The sequence below is a fragment of the Amblyomma americanum genome, chromosome 5, assembly GCF_052857255.1.
Source record: "Amblyomma americanum isolate KBUSLIRL-KWMA chromosome 5, ASM5285725v1, whole genome shotgun sequence".
In the NCBI taxonomy this organism is placed as follows: Eukaryota; Metazoa; Arthropoda; class Arachnida; order Ixodida; family Ixodidae; genus Amblyomma; species Amblyomma americanum.
This window is the reverse complement of record NC_135501.1, coordinates 21,962,215-21,978,031: the sequence shown is the minus strand read 5'-3', so window position 1 is coordinate 21,978,031 and position 15,817 is coordinate 21,962,215. Positions and strand designations below refer to the sequence as shown.

Sequence of the window (15,817 nt, the reverse complement as noted above, 5' to 3'; positions counted from 1 at the left end):
TACACCGGCTCAGTAGCCGAACGCCTAACCACTGAGCCACCGCGGAACGCACGCCTTGTGCCGAGTGGCAAGAATGACAAGAACAACTGACAATACCTACACTGGCGCAGACGTTATCGCACCGCCGTAGATCATTTTCCGCTAGCAAAAGCATTAGTTCTTCACAATTTATACAGCTTGGGTCATGCTAGAGATGCTGGGGAGGCCAGCCCTGCCTTTGGGTCTTCTAGCGGGAGGAATGGAAGCGTGCGCTGTTACTGGCACCGTGAGGCTCTGCCCGACACAAACTAACACAGGCGGCGTATGCAGGTGATTAGCGTCGTTGGTAACGTTGTTTTCAACCACCTCCTTTCTAAAGGCTCCCCTGTAGGTATTAAATGTCGCCGGTTCCACCTGAACGCCTTTTTTCTTTTATAAGTCCTTATACGATCTAGGCAGTATTTTGGCAGCGACTGCCGCTTCCTATGACCATTGTATCTCCTGAGCGATCTTGAGGGCCCCTTGAGCCATCAGTTGGAACATGGTTCTGCAGCTGCGTCTTCATTCGGTCGTTAAAGTCTCGTAGGGTCTACTTCAGACATTTTCCTTCAAACATTTTCCCTGGGGCCGTTCGTCTTGTGGGATGGCAATCGGTCGAAGGACGAATCCCAACATAAAACGTAACAACTGGTTATTAGCGACGGCAGCGGACGAGCATGCCCACGCTACGCTCGTCCGGTAGCGGAAGGAAAAGAGCCGCTCTTCCCAGCCGGGCAGCCTGTTTCTGTAGCCGCCGTTGGTGACGCGTGCCTCGCGTGACGCAGCGGTGACGCTGTACTTTATCGGTAACGCGGTACAACGCGTGACCGTGTCACGCTGGGCCGGATGATAACAAGGTGGAGGATGCGCGGAAATTTGCGCACAGTGTGTCGCTACATCCCCCACCCCCCTCCCCGCCGCGGAGTGGAGAGCCTTCAAGGTTTGTAAAAATCGGATGTTTCAAGAGTCATGCAGGCCGTCCGGTGTTCGAAGACGCGGCTCAGGCGGGCGACTCTGGCTGTGGCGCTGCGGCCGAGGTTTCGGGGTGGAGCGAGGGGCATGGAGTGGCAGGTGAAGAAGATGGGTCAGCCTGCGAAGTGTACCCTGTGTCGGTGGTTCAGGTTCAGCAGCTGATGTCCGGCGCCTGAGGGGTTGGGCAGCAGAGTTAGGTGTGTTGCGGGTCGCGAGATTACCGCAGATGATGCCGGGCCAAGCTGCCTGGTACCCAGAGGGGGCCACAGGCTCAGCGAGGTTCCAGGCAGGGTTTTAGCTGTGGTGGACGGCATGAGGCTGCTGGGACACGCTCACAGGCAACCTTGGAGTGATTGACTTTAACGTGACGGGCAGAAATGTGCATACACAGAGTGTTGTTGGAATTCAGGTAGCAGTATCCCACCGCTTCCACCAGTTGTTGTGTCTCAGGTAGCGGGACTGGGCCGGAGAAGAGACGAGGACGATCGGAGGAAAAAAACTTGGAAAGCTTTATACAAGGACTATTTACATAATATACAAGTACGGGCAACTGAGAGTGCTTCTCAGTGAAGAGATCTTCTTAGCAGTCGTGAGTTTCTGGTATCACTCAAGAAGGGCGCTCTCCTCTGGTACCAAAACAGCAGCTCTTTAATTACTCTTCGTATTCCCCAGATCCCTAGCTGGGGAAAACAGTTCGAAGAATGATGTCCAATCACAAGATGGCACTGATGGTACCACCCACGACAGGGCGGTCCTGATGTTTCCTCGCAGCTCGGTCGACGGAAAGGGAACAGGACCCGGCCACGTTGTCGTCCACGTGGCCTCCAGGTGGGCGCGCACGTGTGTCCGGACCGCGCCCATGTTGACCCGGAAGGCGCCTGCATGACACAGGAATGCAAGCTGTCTCCCAGTAGGGGTTGAAAGATATTGTACTGGTGACCGGAACGCGGAAGGTCTGTCGAAGGTGCGGCACTCGGGCAATTGTTCAACCCCAGCGTGACCGAAGCGGACCACACTGATACCGCACTTCGTCGTCTGAGGACCGGAACGAATACGCTTATGGTCGTCGCTGCTTCCGGCATTTCTGTTCGTACACGTGGGGACGCTGTTGTCGTCGCTGCTTCCGGCATTCCTGCAGCCACGCCTCCACCAGAGGGCTCACCCACCCTCGCGGTGGTCCTCAGTGAATCCTCCCCATGCCCGACTTCGCCGAACTCCACAGCAGGAAGGAAGCGCGCGCAAAACAGCACCCCGCCGCCAGATATTGCGCACAGATGATGAACTGTTCGCACGTAGCTCGGCTGACTGGGCGTGCCAGGAACCAGATGTTCTCTGGGAGTCTTCGGATGACCTTCAGTGCCGAAGCTCGGCATCGCTTCCCCTCGTCAGATGGCCGTTTTGGGGAATTCTCTGCAATGCTAGCCAAAAGGGATCACAGACACCAAACCACACCTGACAAAAGCAAGTGCCCTCAGAACCCACTCATCCCGCCAGACCAAAACTCAGGGCCAAAACTGCACTTAACAAAAAGAAAACTTCAACTAAAACTTGAAGAGATCAAATGTTTTGCCTGAATGAACACATGGTGTCTGCTGACGAGTACTTTTGACAGGGCACCTGTCCAAGGCGTGTGCTCCCGCTCGAGGCGCACTTGGATAGAAAAAAAATTCGCTAAATGAAATCAGGTTGGTGCTAGAGGGCACACGGTACGGGAATAGGTGACTTGATTTGGCCGACGTGGCGTTCAATATTGCCCGCCCCAATACCTAGAGTCAAGGAACGCTACACCACTCGCTCTTACTTATCCTGGCCGAAATAGGAAAACCTACTCCTAGGTATGTTACCTGATCGGCTGTTCGCTGGACAGCTGAATGTCGTGCTCGATGAGGGTTGTGTTTCCTGGCTTGTTTGAAAACTTCGCCTCAAAGTCGCTGACGACGTTTTTCATGTCTCTTCGTTGACTTTCCGTCAAACGTGGCTCTCTGTCGATTGAATTCAGCAGCTCATTCTCTGCCTGCTCGTCCTCATGTATGACATAAGGTATGTCTGAGATCTCTTCCTCTGGCATGTTGAGCGTCATGTTAACCATAGCCTGACGCTGCACATAAGGCTTCATCAAATTACTGTGGATTATCCGATTGTGTTTGTTGTTAAATTTGACCTCATAGTTGGTGTCCGAAAGCTTGGACACCACCTTAGCTGGCCCTTCCCATTGCATTTCAAGGTTGTTCCTTTTTGACGGACGCAGCAACATCACCTGGTCGCCAGATTGAAAGGTGCGCTTGCGTGCAGATTTGTCGTAGTACACTTTAGACAGTGACTGCGCTGCTCTGACATTATTGCTTAGAGCTCTTAACGATGGGTTGCTTTTCTGCTCCGCAATGAGTGCTTTCCTATCAACTTTAGCCAAGTCCTCCCAACAAGTCGAAGGAGGTGTTAATGTCGAACCCTTCGCGTTGGTTCCTGTTGCCCCATTCTCTACAGAATCGGCCATGTATTGGATTTCATGAGCAACCGCTGGTTCGGAAACACCTTCATGGTCATGCTCATGCGGTTCAGACGGATCAGTTTTCTTACATGAATCCCCCGGCTGGTCGGGAGAATGGTTCGGTGCCTGCTCATTTATCGGAGAGTAGTCGAGTTTCTTTGCGAGCTCTCGCGCTCGAGAACGTGTTTGCGTCATGCAAGCCAAGCCATAGGTTAAAGAGAGATTTTTCTCTATCAGCAGCTGGTAGGATTTGTTCGAAAACAGGTACGGCAAGTGTGTCGGCAAGTTTGCGCTAACTGCAGCTTCTGTGTGTAGCCTGCCAAAAGTCCCCTCTAGAGTCACCTTCGCTATAGGCAAGCATGCACTCTGTTCTTCGGCGACCTGCTTAACCCAGGCGCATTCGTCGGTGTAGTCCGTGGAGGAAACACAGGGTGGGTGAGCAACATCCATGGTAGCCGCTGAATCCTGCAGTGCCCTGAATTTCTTGCCATTTATCACCACGCCACGCATGTATGGCTCCAGCAATTTAAGGTTTTCCTCCGACTCTCGCATTCACGCGAACGCCATATTTTGCTGTTTGCAGTTCACTGAGATGTGACCCTCCTTGTTGCAATTATAGCAGACAATGGGCTTTCGCGCTTCAATCTCGCCGGCTCCAGGTGCCTGCTGTTCCGGCGAATCGGCAGATTTGGGTGACTCCATCTTGTTTTCGCTACCTCCTCCTTTTGATCCCGCTTCCTCTGTTCGGTGATCCCGGTGTGCTGGTGGCACCCTTCGGTCGGGGATTCTCTTTACTTTCCTAACCTGTTGTCATGACCCCCATAATGCGCAGGTCCACACGGGACGGAGAAGTAAATAGACACCGTATGGCTCAGTTTAAACAAACAGATATATTCAATAATTACACATGATTAAGATTATACATCAGAGGCTGGGGCGTCCGAGCTTACGTGCCGACGACTTCATGGGGACGATGGAGGGGCTCCGGAGTTGATCTCGAACGGTTGCTGGCAGAAGCTGCACGCCGTCGGGCTTCGGCACTGAAGGCCCCCTTGGCGAACGATGTTGTCCTGAGCGTCCCTCTTCCGTACTGCTTGTCGATTTTTATATCCTCTTCTCCACACTCCCTAGGGTGAGGACGCCCACGCCGGAGGGGAAGGAGGGGGGCTAGGGCTTTCACTTGGGCGCACAAACATACCACCGCACTTATGGTCTCGACCCCCTCACGTGTTGAGTCCGAGGGAAAGAAGGTTGTCTTCGAGGTAGCGCATAGCGTCGGCTGTGGTAAGGCGCGCCCTGGCCCGCGGACAGTTCCCGCGGGTCACCGGCCTCCGCTCTCCATCCATCAACTGACACTCGCTCCTCAAGGTAAGGCGCGCTCTAGCCCGCTGACAGTTCCCGCGGGTCACCGGCCGGGAAAGTGGTCCCTTGTCCTGGGATGTGCTCGGGAGGCCTCCCCTGGAACCGCCACGGCAATTGGGGAGGATAAAGCCCGTTTCCCCGCGGCGGCGGCGGCGGGTCCGGTTGGGTCCGGTTGGGCTTAAACCCCTTCGTTCTGGTCGTCACTCTCAACGAGCATGGCTGGGTAATTGATGATGCCGCTGTCATCTGGGTCTCCGTCTACGCCGCGCCGTCGAACGCGGAACCTCGTAGCACACACAAGGAACGTCACACTGTTGTACCCTGCCTTGCTTTGGAGGCTTCGGCGAACGTAATTCTCGTCTGCCAGCTGTGCCGCTTTGTCTAGGTCTATATCTGTTAGCCTGTCTTGCAGCCATATCCTCAGATCTTCTGGAATCGGGCTATAGTACTGCTCTAGTGCGATGCGCTCCAGTACCTTGTCATGACTTCCGTGCACCTCAGCGGTCTTAAGCCACACGTTTAAGTTCACTTTAAGCCGGTACGCGAAGTCAGTATGCGACTCTCCGCCTTTCTTTGCCTGCCTGAATCGCTGCCTAAAGGCTTCAGCAGAGAGCCGGTACTTTCTAAGCAGTGCGCTCTTTACCTTTTCGTTGTCATCACACTCTTCCCGTGAGAGGCAAGCCACCACTTCGGCCGCCTCGCACGGAAGGAGAGGAAGTAACTTCTCCGACCAAGCGCTCTTGTCGATGTGCATCTTCCCGCATGCCCGTTCGAAATTTACCAAAAAGAGTGCAGTATCGCCTCCCACGCGGTATGGTGAGACGAGATCCTGCAATCTCTGCCTCCCTTGCTCGTCTACCGACACTACAGGGCGAAGACGGGCCATAATCCCTCCGTTGGACGCGATTTCGAGCTTCATTTTCCGAGCACGTTCACGGACCTTCCGTCTCTCTTGAGCCAACCGAAGCTCTTCTTTTTCTTTCTTGCGTCCAACAATCGTTTCCAAAGCCTCGTCGACCTCCTCAGCAGTCACCTCCTCCTGCCGCTTAACCTCGAGAATTTCTTTTTTTTATTTCGCAGAATGTAGCGAAATCCCCAGCTCCTGGCAAATTTCGAGCAGCTCCTGCACTTTTACCTTCTCCATCGTGAGTTCCACCATGCGTTAGCAAGCCCACTAAAACAATAGCCCTAGCTTGAAGTGGACAAAACAGTTTCCCTAATTCAATTTCTCAGACTACAGGAATCCGCACCTTGCATCTGCCCGTGATAGCACGGTCTGTTGAAATGAACGGAAAACATTGGCCACTCACCCTGCCAAGGTATAGCTGACGCCCGTCAGTCCCGTAGCTGGCGAGGTCCGTTGGAGCCGGTAACTTCACTTGGACATCCCAACGCTGCCACCAGTTGTTGGAATTCAGGAAGCAGTATCCCACCGCTGCCACCAGTTGTTGGGTCTCAGATAGCATGACTGGGTCGGAGAAGAGGCGAGGACGATCGGAGGAAAAAAACTTGGAAAACTTTATAAAAGGACTATTTACATAATGGACAAGTACGGGCAACTCAGAGTGCTTCTCAGTGCAGAGATCTTCTTAGCAGTCGGGAGTCCCTGGTATCTCTCAAGAAGGGCGCTCTCCTCTGGTACCAAAACAGCAGCTCCTTAAATACTCTTCGTATTCCCCAGATCCCTAGCTGGGGAAAACAGTTCGAAGAATGATGTCCAATCACACGATGGCACTGATGGTACCACCCACGACAGGGCGGTCCTGATGTTTCCTTGCAGCTCGGTCGAGGTAAAGGGAACAGGACCCGTTCACGTTATCGTCCACGCGGCCTCCAGGTGGGCACGCACGTGTGTCCGGACCGCGCCCATGTTGACCCGGAAGGCGCCTGCATGACACAGGAATGCAGGCTGTCTCCCAGCAGGGGTTGAAAGATCTTGTACTGGTGACCGGAACGCGGAAGCTCTGCCGAAGGCGCGGCACTCTGGCAATTGTTCAACCCTAGTGTGACTACACTGATACCGCACTTCGTCGTCTGAGGACCGCAACGAATACGCTTATGGTCGTCGCTGCTTCCGGCATTCCTGTTCGAACACGTGGGGACGCTATTGTCGTCGCTGTTTCCGGCATTCCTGCAGCCACGTCTCCCCCAGAGGGCTCACCCACCGTCGCGGTGGTTCCCAGGGAATCCTCCCCATGCCCATCTTCGCCGAACTCCACAGCAGGAAGGAAGCGCGAGCACAACAGTGTGTCGCCACAGTCTTGTATAGGAGTCGACCATGCAGTTACTAAGGAGACCTAGCCAGAAACCTTCGCCTGCTTGCTTCGTTATCTTCAATATTGGCTTCACCACAAGCACTCTCTTCTGTGCTAAGCCGTGTCAGCGGGGGACTCCGGGCTCGATGCTGCATGTCGGAAGTTGTACTTCGTCACGAACGGACGAAACCCTTGACTTGCAGACAGGGCCCCATGATCGATACACACTTCCAGGGGGATTCCATACGTTACAAATATGACTCCCAGCTTTTTGACGACTGTTGGCGATGGCATGTCGTTCAGCTCCTGGTCTTCTGCAGAAAACGAAGTAGCGTCATAGGCAGATACGATCCTCCTCTGCACTGGAATTAGTCTTACGTCCACCCTATACCACGGACAGTCTGTTGATGCGTCGTTCCGAAAGCTGGCCGCATGCCAGGCGTTTGCGTACTTCGCATTTTATGGAGAGGATGAGGAGGTAAACTTTACTAAAGAAGAGGTCTTAGGGGCGGGTTGGGATGACGTTCCTCTCCCCGCGGTGGGCTCCATTTCTAGGTCGGACGCCAGGTGGCCGACCGACGATGTCATTCGGTGATCTTTTCGGACCGCTCCGCGACGCGGAGTTGAACCTCGGTGTCTGAGCTGAGCAGCGTGGCCTCCCACTGCGATTGGGTAGGGAGCTGCAGACTGTTCGATGGCTTGTCTTGATTACGTGAGTATAGGATGTGTGGTGTGTCTCCCGTATGGTGCCCACAGAGAGATCAAACGGGGCTGAACTGCTCTGGGAACCATATGGAGTAGATGTGCGGATTAAAGAAATTGTCTGTTTGGAGCTGCCGCCAACTGACTTGAATTTTACTTAGAGATCTATGTTGTTCGGGGACGATTTTTGTGTCTCTCTTGAAGTGAGTAGTAATTTCTTTGTAGGTCGTCACTCGCGCCTTGGCCGACCTGAGCTCGGGTAGCGCACCTCTCGGGTAACTGTGAATCATTGGGCAAATTTGTGCACCGCCTCGTTCCCAGGATGGCCCGAATCGGCGGGGACCCAGATCGATGTAGTCTGGCGGGTATTGGAGATTTTTTGTAATATTTTGATGGCTGCAGAGTAGGCCCTTTTTTTTGGACAAATTGGAATTGCGGTTTTAGAGTCGCTGATTATGTATTTGGAAGTGGTGGAGGTAATGGCTACAGCTTTGGCAGCTTCTTCGGCCTCCTCGGGAAATTTTGTTTTATCGATTGTCGCCAATGCGAGGGGAGAACCTTGATGATAGACAACTCCCAGGGAAAAGGCGTCTCTGTCCGCATGCTCTGCCATGCCCACATGCGCCGTGTCTTTCTGAACTGAAAATCTTTCGTGAAGTTAATATGCCCTAGCCTTTCTTCTGTCCGTATCGTAGTGTGTATGCATGTTTTTGGCCAGACGATGGACTAAAGTGTTCGTGAACGTGACTTGAAATTGTCGAGGTGTGTGCACGGATTCTTTCATATTGTGATGTAGATGGCTGGTCACTGGCCAAGGTCAAAAGATGAAAAGACGTTTCGGGAGCACTACGGCTGCCTTTTTCACTATGAAGCAATCGGCGCACGGATCCGTTCTTTTGTAGCACCCAGTAGCGTTTTTAATGATTTAGCATAGATACGATGTAGAGTTCCGTCGTTCCTGTTTAATGTGTTAGACGATGTCTGTATGATAAGGGACTCAAGATTCTGCCGTGCTGATGTGATGTGAAAGAACACATCATTCGGGGAGGCTTGACGGGGAAACAGAGCGTTAGCGAGTGGGTGGGGGAGTGTCGTAAGAGGGAGCAAATATAATTGGTTTTTTAGGAAAGGAAACGGTGCAGCAGCTGGTGTCTCACATGTAGCTATGTTGAGATTACAACCGCGACGTAAGGCAAGGAACAAAGAAGGAAGTGAAAGAAGAAAGAGAGAAATAGCTGCCGTAGTGGAGGGCTCCGGAATAATTTCGCCCACTTGGGGATCTTTAACGTGCACTGACATCGCACATGGAGCCCACGGTCGCCTTTTGCGTTTCACCTCCATCGAAACGCGGCCGCCGCGGCCGGATTCGTATCCGCATGCTCCGGCTCAGTAGCCAAGAGCCCTAACCAATTTCCGTTGGCTAGAAGGCGGCCATCATCAAAGCTAGTATGGCGTATGCATTCTTCACAAGACAAACTTGTCATGCGAGGAAATTTAGTGCCCCCGTGCGCGTGAAGTGCGCGGCGACGCCGACAAAACGTGCAGGCTACTGGAGGCGGTATCGATCAGCGTGTAAAAAACTGAGCTCAACACTGTGACTAGATATTTACTGTAGATTCCAGAAATTTCCTGAGCAAGGCTCGTTTTCTAGGCTCTGAAGCCCAAGCGGGTCACGTAAGACACGGGCGGGCGTTGGCAAGGGTGACATATTCGCCTAGGGTAGACGGGCGTACGCCTACAGCTTGAACGCGGCTACGTGACGCCGGCGTAGATTCACTGGACAAGAAACTTATCCAGTGGCTTAACGCCGGCGCTGCGCAGATGATTGTCTCCGAGAGTATTAATGGCCGATCTCTGCTGGGAAGGACATAATGGGCGTCTGGCTTTAGTGCTGCGAATTCGCTTAGCAAGGGCTTCTGCTTATGGTCTCTAAATTGACGTCATAGGTAAAGCCAGTTGCGGGAAAACTGCTTCTTTGCGATAGTGGAAGCTGTGCACTCTGAAGCTGCTGCTTATCTGCGATATTTCTTGTAACATAAGGGATTAAGGCGCACTTACACTTTTCAGCCGCGGCGGTCGGATTTTAAAGGAGGCGAAATGCTAGAGGCCCGTGGATTCTGCGATGTCAGTGCACGTTAAAGAACCCCAGGTGGTCGAAATTTCCGGAGACCTTAACTACGGCGTCCCTCATAGCCTGAGTCGCCTTGGGACGTTAAACCCCCATATACCGTACTTGTCGTATTCATGATCAGGTGGCATAGTTCTTTGCGTTCCAGGCCTTCTTCAAGCGTGATGATGGTTTATTTTCCACCATGCTCTCGAGTAGTCTGTTAGGATAGCCCGTGCCCGCCAACCTTATCGCTCTCATCAAAAAGGTGTTCGCGAGATCTGTTTAGGGAAGCCCTGAGACATAACCTGAGAATGCCCCTCTTGATCTTTAAATGTTAACCTTTTGCCTTTACCTCTTCGCACTCTCAGAACGTGAAGAGAGGAAACGGTGCGGCCTCACAAGTGCCGGCACAGTGCAGCGAAATTTTTACAATTGCTTAGTTAACCTCGGCTTGTGTGTTAGAGCAAAGCGAGTTAATAGCTACATTTACGGTTTGTTAACCATAAACCTGGCATTTGTGGAAAGATCATTTCATACGACATTTAGACAGCACTGAGCAGATTTGGCGCGTCCTAGCACCGTTTTTAAAGGCGCATTTTTGAATGCCTTGCAGGCATTGTCGCCATCGTGACGTGCGTGTAATAATATTAAACCAGGCTGTGTAGCACCGTCTCCGAAAATTATGGCATCGACAAACTACAGGCATTAAACATTTACTGCCATTTATTATCCGTGTTTAGAACTTCTTGTTGGGCTGGTTGGTGCATTGCTTTGATGAAACACGTCGCGCATTCAAAAGAGACAAACACAGGAAAAGGTAACAACTAAAGAAGTTAACAGCTAAAAGTGCGAGAGGAGCTGCTCTGCCACGTACTTATTTTTCGATATCTCAGGGAAGAAAAATGAAATGGCAGATCAGGAGGGCGTACTCTTTCTTTATTCTTAGATCGCATTAGAGGGCCACCAGGCATCATTCAACATTTGCATTCGTTTCTTGCCTTTCAGGCCGACCCAGTTCTGCTCAGGAACCTAATTGTGCAAGCGGCGGATCCTCCACTGGGGTACTGCGTCTACAGCTCGGGCCCAATCGTTGTAGACACATTCTGAGAGGAGAAGCGCCACTCAAATTGACGCCCGAACGAAGTGGTGGGAATTGATTGACTCATCGAAAAGCATTTATTCCTCCAAGTGGATGTGATTCTCGAAATCTTTATGGTTGACACGCCCGGTCCAGGGCGCGAGCGGCTTGTGCTACCCGGCGAGCGAGCAGTGCACTTCTCTAAATCGTTCACCCCGTGCGCAGGCCTCCTGTACGGGCTGGCACACTGTAAAAATTTTCTGGAAACAAAAACACACGTTTCTGGCAGCTGTCCTGTCAAAAAATGTCTGTACTGTTCTGCTTTCTGTTCTTCAGTTCTTCGGTTACTTTACAATGTTACTCTTTTGTTATTTACCGAAAATACCTCTGAAATTTCAGTGAAGTTCCAATTTCTGTTTTGATGTGAGTCTGTGATTTTCAAAATTTTCTTTCTCGTTATTTACTTAAAGCTAGTAAAATGTCTTTGAAGTTCATTTCTCTATTCTCAGTTATTCTGTTATTTTACAGTGTTTCTTTTCTATCATGTACAGAAAATCTGAATATAAAGGGAGTTCAATCGTATATTTTTGACTGTCCTGTTGATTCACACACCTTTCTCTTTTTGGTTTGCAGAAAATACATTTGAAATTAATGCAATATTCTGTTTCCTGGTTCTTCATATATTAAACGTTTTTTTTCCCAGAAAATACGGCTTCTGTGCAAGCATTTAAAGAAAGTGCACATTCAATTACAAATACGACCTTTACGTCGCTTACACCAATGAAAGCGTGAGGTTCCATAATTCGCTGCTCAAAGAAAGTTGCCTGTAGCTAATTTAACAATATCTAAATATTAAACGTTTGCACAGCACACTGATTTTAATCGCTATAGCATGGCCTGAGAACCAAAAGCCAAACAACCAAAAAGCCGACAGCGGCGGGCATTCTGTTCGACGACCGCCGAGCACGCTTGTCGCTTCGCCGCCGCCGAGTGATTCATTCCATTTTGGGTGCAAGTCAGCCAAATAAACAGTTTTCTTTTAGAAGACCTTTTGTCCGTCTTCATCGCTGCTTCGACTGCCGTCACCACTACGTGACATCTGGTGGAGGTGCGGTCCGGCAGTTTCCCGAACTCAGGCTCCTCTCCCTGGAGACGTCGGCTGGCTCGCTGAGCTGCTGGTTCGTCCTCGGGTGCGAAGCGCTTAGGGCTGGCTTCACGACTTGAAGGGGGCGTCCGGAACATGGAAGGCTACCCCGCACCTGCCGCGACTATTTGCAGTGTTTGTTCGTTTTTCAAATCTGCCGCCACACCACCTTATCGCTTTCTTTTGCTCAGCAGCAACGCTCGGACCCCGACCTAAAACGCCTCATCGAGTACCTGGAAGGCAAGGTTTCTTCACTCCCCGCTTCATTCAAGCGAGGACTGTCTTCCTTCTGTGTGCAGAATGAGGTCCTTGTGAGGAAGAACTTTACAGCGAGCAAAAAAACAGCCTACCTTCTTGTTGTTCCTGCTTGTCTCCGCGAAGAAGTTCTTCAGGCTTCACACGACGAGCCGACAGCTGGACATCTCGGGTTTACTCGCACCCTCCGCCGCATTCAAGACAAGTATTACTGGCTCCGACAGTCTGCCGAAGTCGTACACTATGCGAAAACCTGCTGAGATTGTCAGCGACGAAAAACCCCTCCCACACGACCAGCAGGATTTCTGAACCCCATTGAACCTCCCTCAAGGCCCTTTCAGCAGATCGGCATGGACTTGCTTGGCCCTTTTCCAACGTCAACATCTGGAAATAAGTGGATCATCGTAGCAACCGACTACCTGACCCGCTACGCCGAGGCGAAAGCCCTACCGAACGGAACAGCAGCAGAAGTCGCCAAATTTTTCGTGGAGTGCATTCTTCTTCGACACGGCGCCCCCGATGTGCTCATCACGGAGAGAGGAACAGCATTCACGGCGGAACTGACGCAAGCCATCCTGCGTTACAGTCAAACGAGCCACCGGAGGACAACTGCATACCATCCGCAGACCAACGGACTGACCGAGCGCCTGAACAAAACCATCGCCGATATGCTCGCCATGTATGTCGATGCCGAACACAACACCTGGGATGTTATCTTGCCTTACGTCGTCTTCGCCTACAACACCGCAGTGCAGGAGACCGCCAAGATGACGCCTTTTAGGCTCGTCCATGGCAGGGAGGCCACGACCACGCTAGACGCCATGCTGCCCAACGTTACAGTAGAAGGGAACGTCGACGTTGCCGCCTACCTTCCACGCGCAGAAGAAGCTCGAAGGCTTGCCCGATTACGGATCAAAGATCAGCAGCGGTCCGACGCCAAACGCTACAACCTACGAAGACGCAACGCGGAATACAAGCCAGGAGACCAATTCTTGGTGTGGACGCCTATTCGCCGCCGTGGATTGAGTTACAAGGTTCTTATTCGGCTAGGTGAACTGGATTATGAAGTCATCCCTGACGCAATGACTGCATCCCAGCGACGCCGCGTACGACCAGAAGTTGTCCATGTAGTCCGTCTGAAGCCGTATTATGAGCGCTAAAGGCCGCTGCATTTCCTTGCTCTTTTTTCTCAAGATCCGTTTTTTTCTCTGACTAGTGGCATTATTTATTTTAATGCATCGGGTCGATGCTTCTTTGAAAGGGGAGTAATGCCGCAAATATTTGCAGTGTTTGTTCGTTTTTCAAATCTGCCGCCACACCACCTAATCGCTTTCTTTGCGACGCAAGACGCAACTAGATTTTTCTCGATTGACCGCAGCCAGGCAGAGCTGATTCTACGTTGTTCCGGAATGTTCTAGCAACTTTTCACGCTTTATCTCGAAAGTTCGCTATCAGCTTTAAATTGAGCAGGGCCGACGGCGGCGGGCATTCTGTTCGACGACCGCCAGCACGCTTGTCGCTTCGCCGCCGGTGAGTGATTCAGTCAATTTTGGGTGCAAGTCAGCCTAATAAACAGTTTTCTTTTAGAAGACCTTTTGTCCGTCTTCATCGCTGCTTCGACTGCCGTCACCACTGCGTGACAATATGAGAGAACACTGTATTGAAACATGGGACCATGAGATTTTAAGCAGCCTCCCAACTCCAAACTATTTGTGAGGGCTACATTTATCAATGCAATAATAAAACACCTATTACTTTAGAAAAAGAAATGTGATGTCCCAGAAAAAACAACACTAGCGAGAAATCTAAAAGAGGTTGCCTTTGAGTGCTGTTACGAGTGCAGCAGCTCTCGGTGCCAGGCAGTGCTGCTTCCCGCCTGTCTTCTCAACCTTCGTACCTCTTTCGGGGTTAATGGCTGCAATAGCCCGTAAACAAAGAGCCACGAGCTATGATCAACGATCAGGCACAATAACTAAAAAGTTAATTTTTATAGTTGAAAGACAAAAATATATGTGTTGTACACGTGCAGAACCACTCCGACAAGGGAAAAACAAACTAAGATGTGTTAAAAAAAAACAACCAGGTCTCATCTATGATCCGCTACGTTCTGAGGATAAAAGCAAGCTAAGTAAACAAAGAAAGAACACCAATCTTACCTGTTCCCACCCAGAAATAAAACTCTAGCTTTGTGAGGTGTAACTTTCCTTCTGAAACATTTTTGGCAAGTCCTCATAAAGTTAAAGCAGCAAGATTCATTTTTTCTAAAACCGTACATCAGCATCAGTCACAGGTACAGCTAGGCGAAAAGAGCATATGATGCTTCTACATTCTCATTGTTTACGAGGCGCATATGTTGGTGGAGTTTCCGGCCAAACAGGTACATTCGGAGACAGAAGTCTCTAGGACGCTAGTGAAGCCCTTTAAACGCCTTGTTTCTCAGTGATCACATCCTTTAACTACCACATATTAAAGAACTTGAGATGGACTTTCATCTCCACAAGTAAGGTTTTGATCCAGTGGGCAATAACAAAGTTGTCGGCTTCGTTCGTAGCTCATGCATCCTAGAAACTCTTAGCCCCGACTGTACATGTGGCCGTATGAACGAGGAGAATTGAATGGATAACACAAGGTGAAACGTGTTTTATCAAAACGTTAGGTCTTTTCTGCCTTACCTCTTGCTACAGCAGTTTCACACGGCAGACCGCCCCCTCTCTAATAAAAAGACAAAGCCTGAATACCGTAACCCGATTCCCTTACCTTAATAGTGTGTGTGTGTGTAATGTGGCGGACAAAGAGCGGGACCGATATATTTTTTCTTCCCATTGATTTTTTAAACAGGGTGATTTTGTTACTTTTTCACATTTTTATTTTGAATACTTAGTTATGTCGGTGTGGTCTTCTGAGCTGGATTGTACAGCAAGGGAAACATTATATACATCAAATGTATCAGTAGTGAAATGGTGATCTTTGATAGAGTTTTCTATTTTTAATCTTAGAGGCGAGGTTATATTGCAAAATTGATGGCTGTCAACATCGAATGTCAGCTGCTGTTAAGTATTCTTAATCGGCAGCATCGTTCAAGATATCGACCGTCCAAAATACGCACCTGAAAGCTCGTTGAGTTGGCTTTTCAGCATTGCAGATTTTTTAAAAATTGCTTCTCACATTTCTAACGCATGCGTCAAATACACGCAGGCGCAGTTAGCGCATTTGATAATGTATAAGCTAACTGGATTTCGGCAGCAATACCATGCACAGCGACGGCATTGTGTAGTTAGATACTGTGGGCAAGCCAATTGAACAAGCTTTCCTTCGACACTTAATAATAATTGGTTTTGGGGGGAAAGGAAATGGCGCAGTATCTGTCTCATATATCGTTGGACACCTGAACCGCGCCGTAACAGAAGAATAAAGGAGGGAGTGAAAGAAGAAA

At 50.5% G+C, this 15,817-nt stretch overlaps 1 protein-coding gene across 1 annotated transcript in view; it reads left to right on the top strand.

The window, feature by feature from the left end:
• LOC144134595 (pecanex-like protein 4) overlaps positions 1 to 11,987 on the top strand; it is a 155,830-nt gene extending 143,843 nt beyond the window's left edge. Inside the window, exon 7 of the mRNA XM_077667482.1 lies at positions 10,913 to 11,987. Within this exon, the coding sequence (XP_077523608.1) occupies positions 10,913 to 11,014 (102 nt within the window). The 3' untranslated portion in view covers positions 11,015 to 11,987. The remainder of the gene's footprint in view (positions 1 to 10,912) is intronic.
• Positions 11,988 to 15,817: the final 3,830 nt, after the last annotated feature.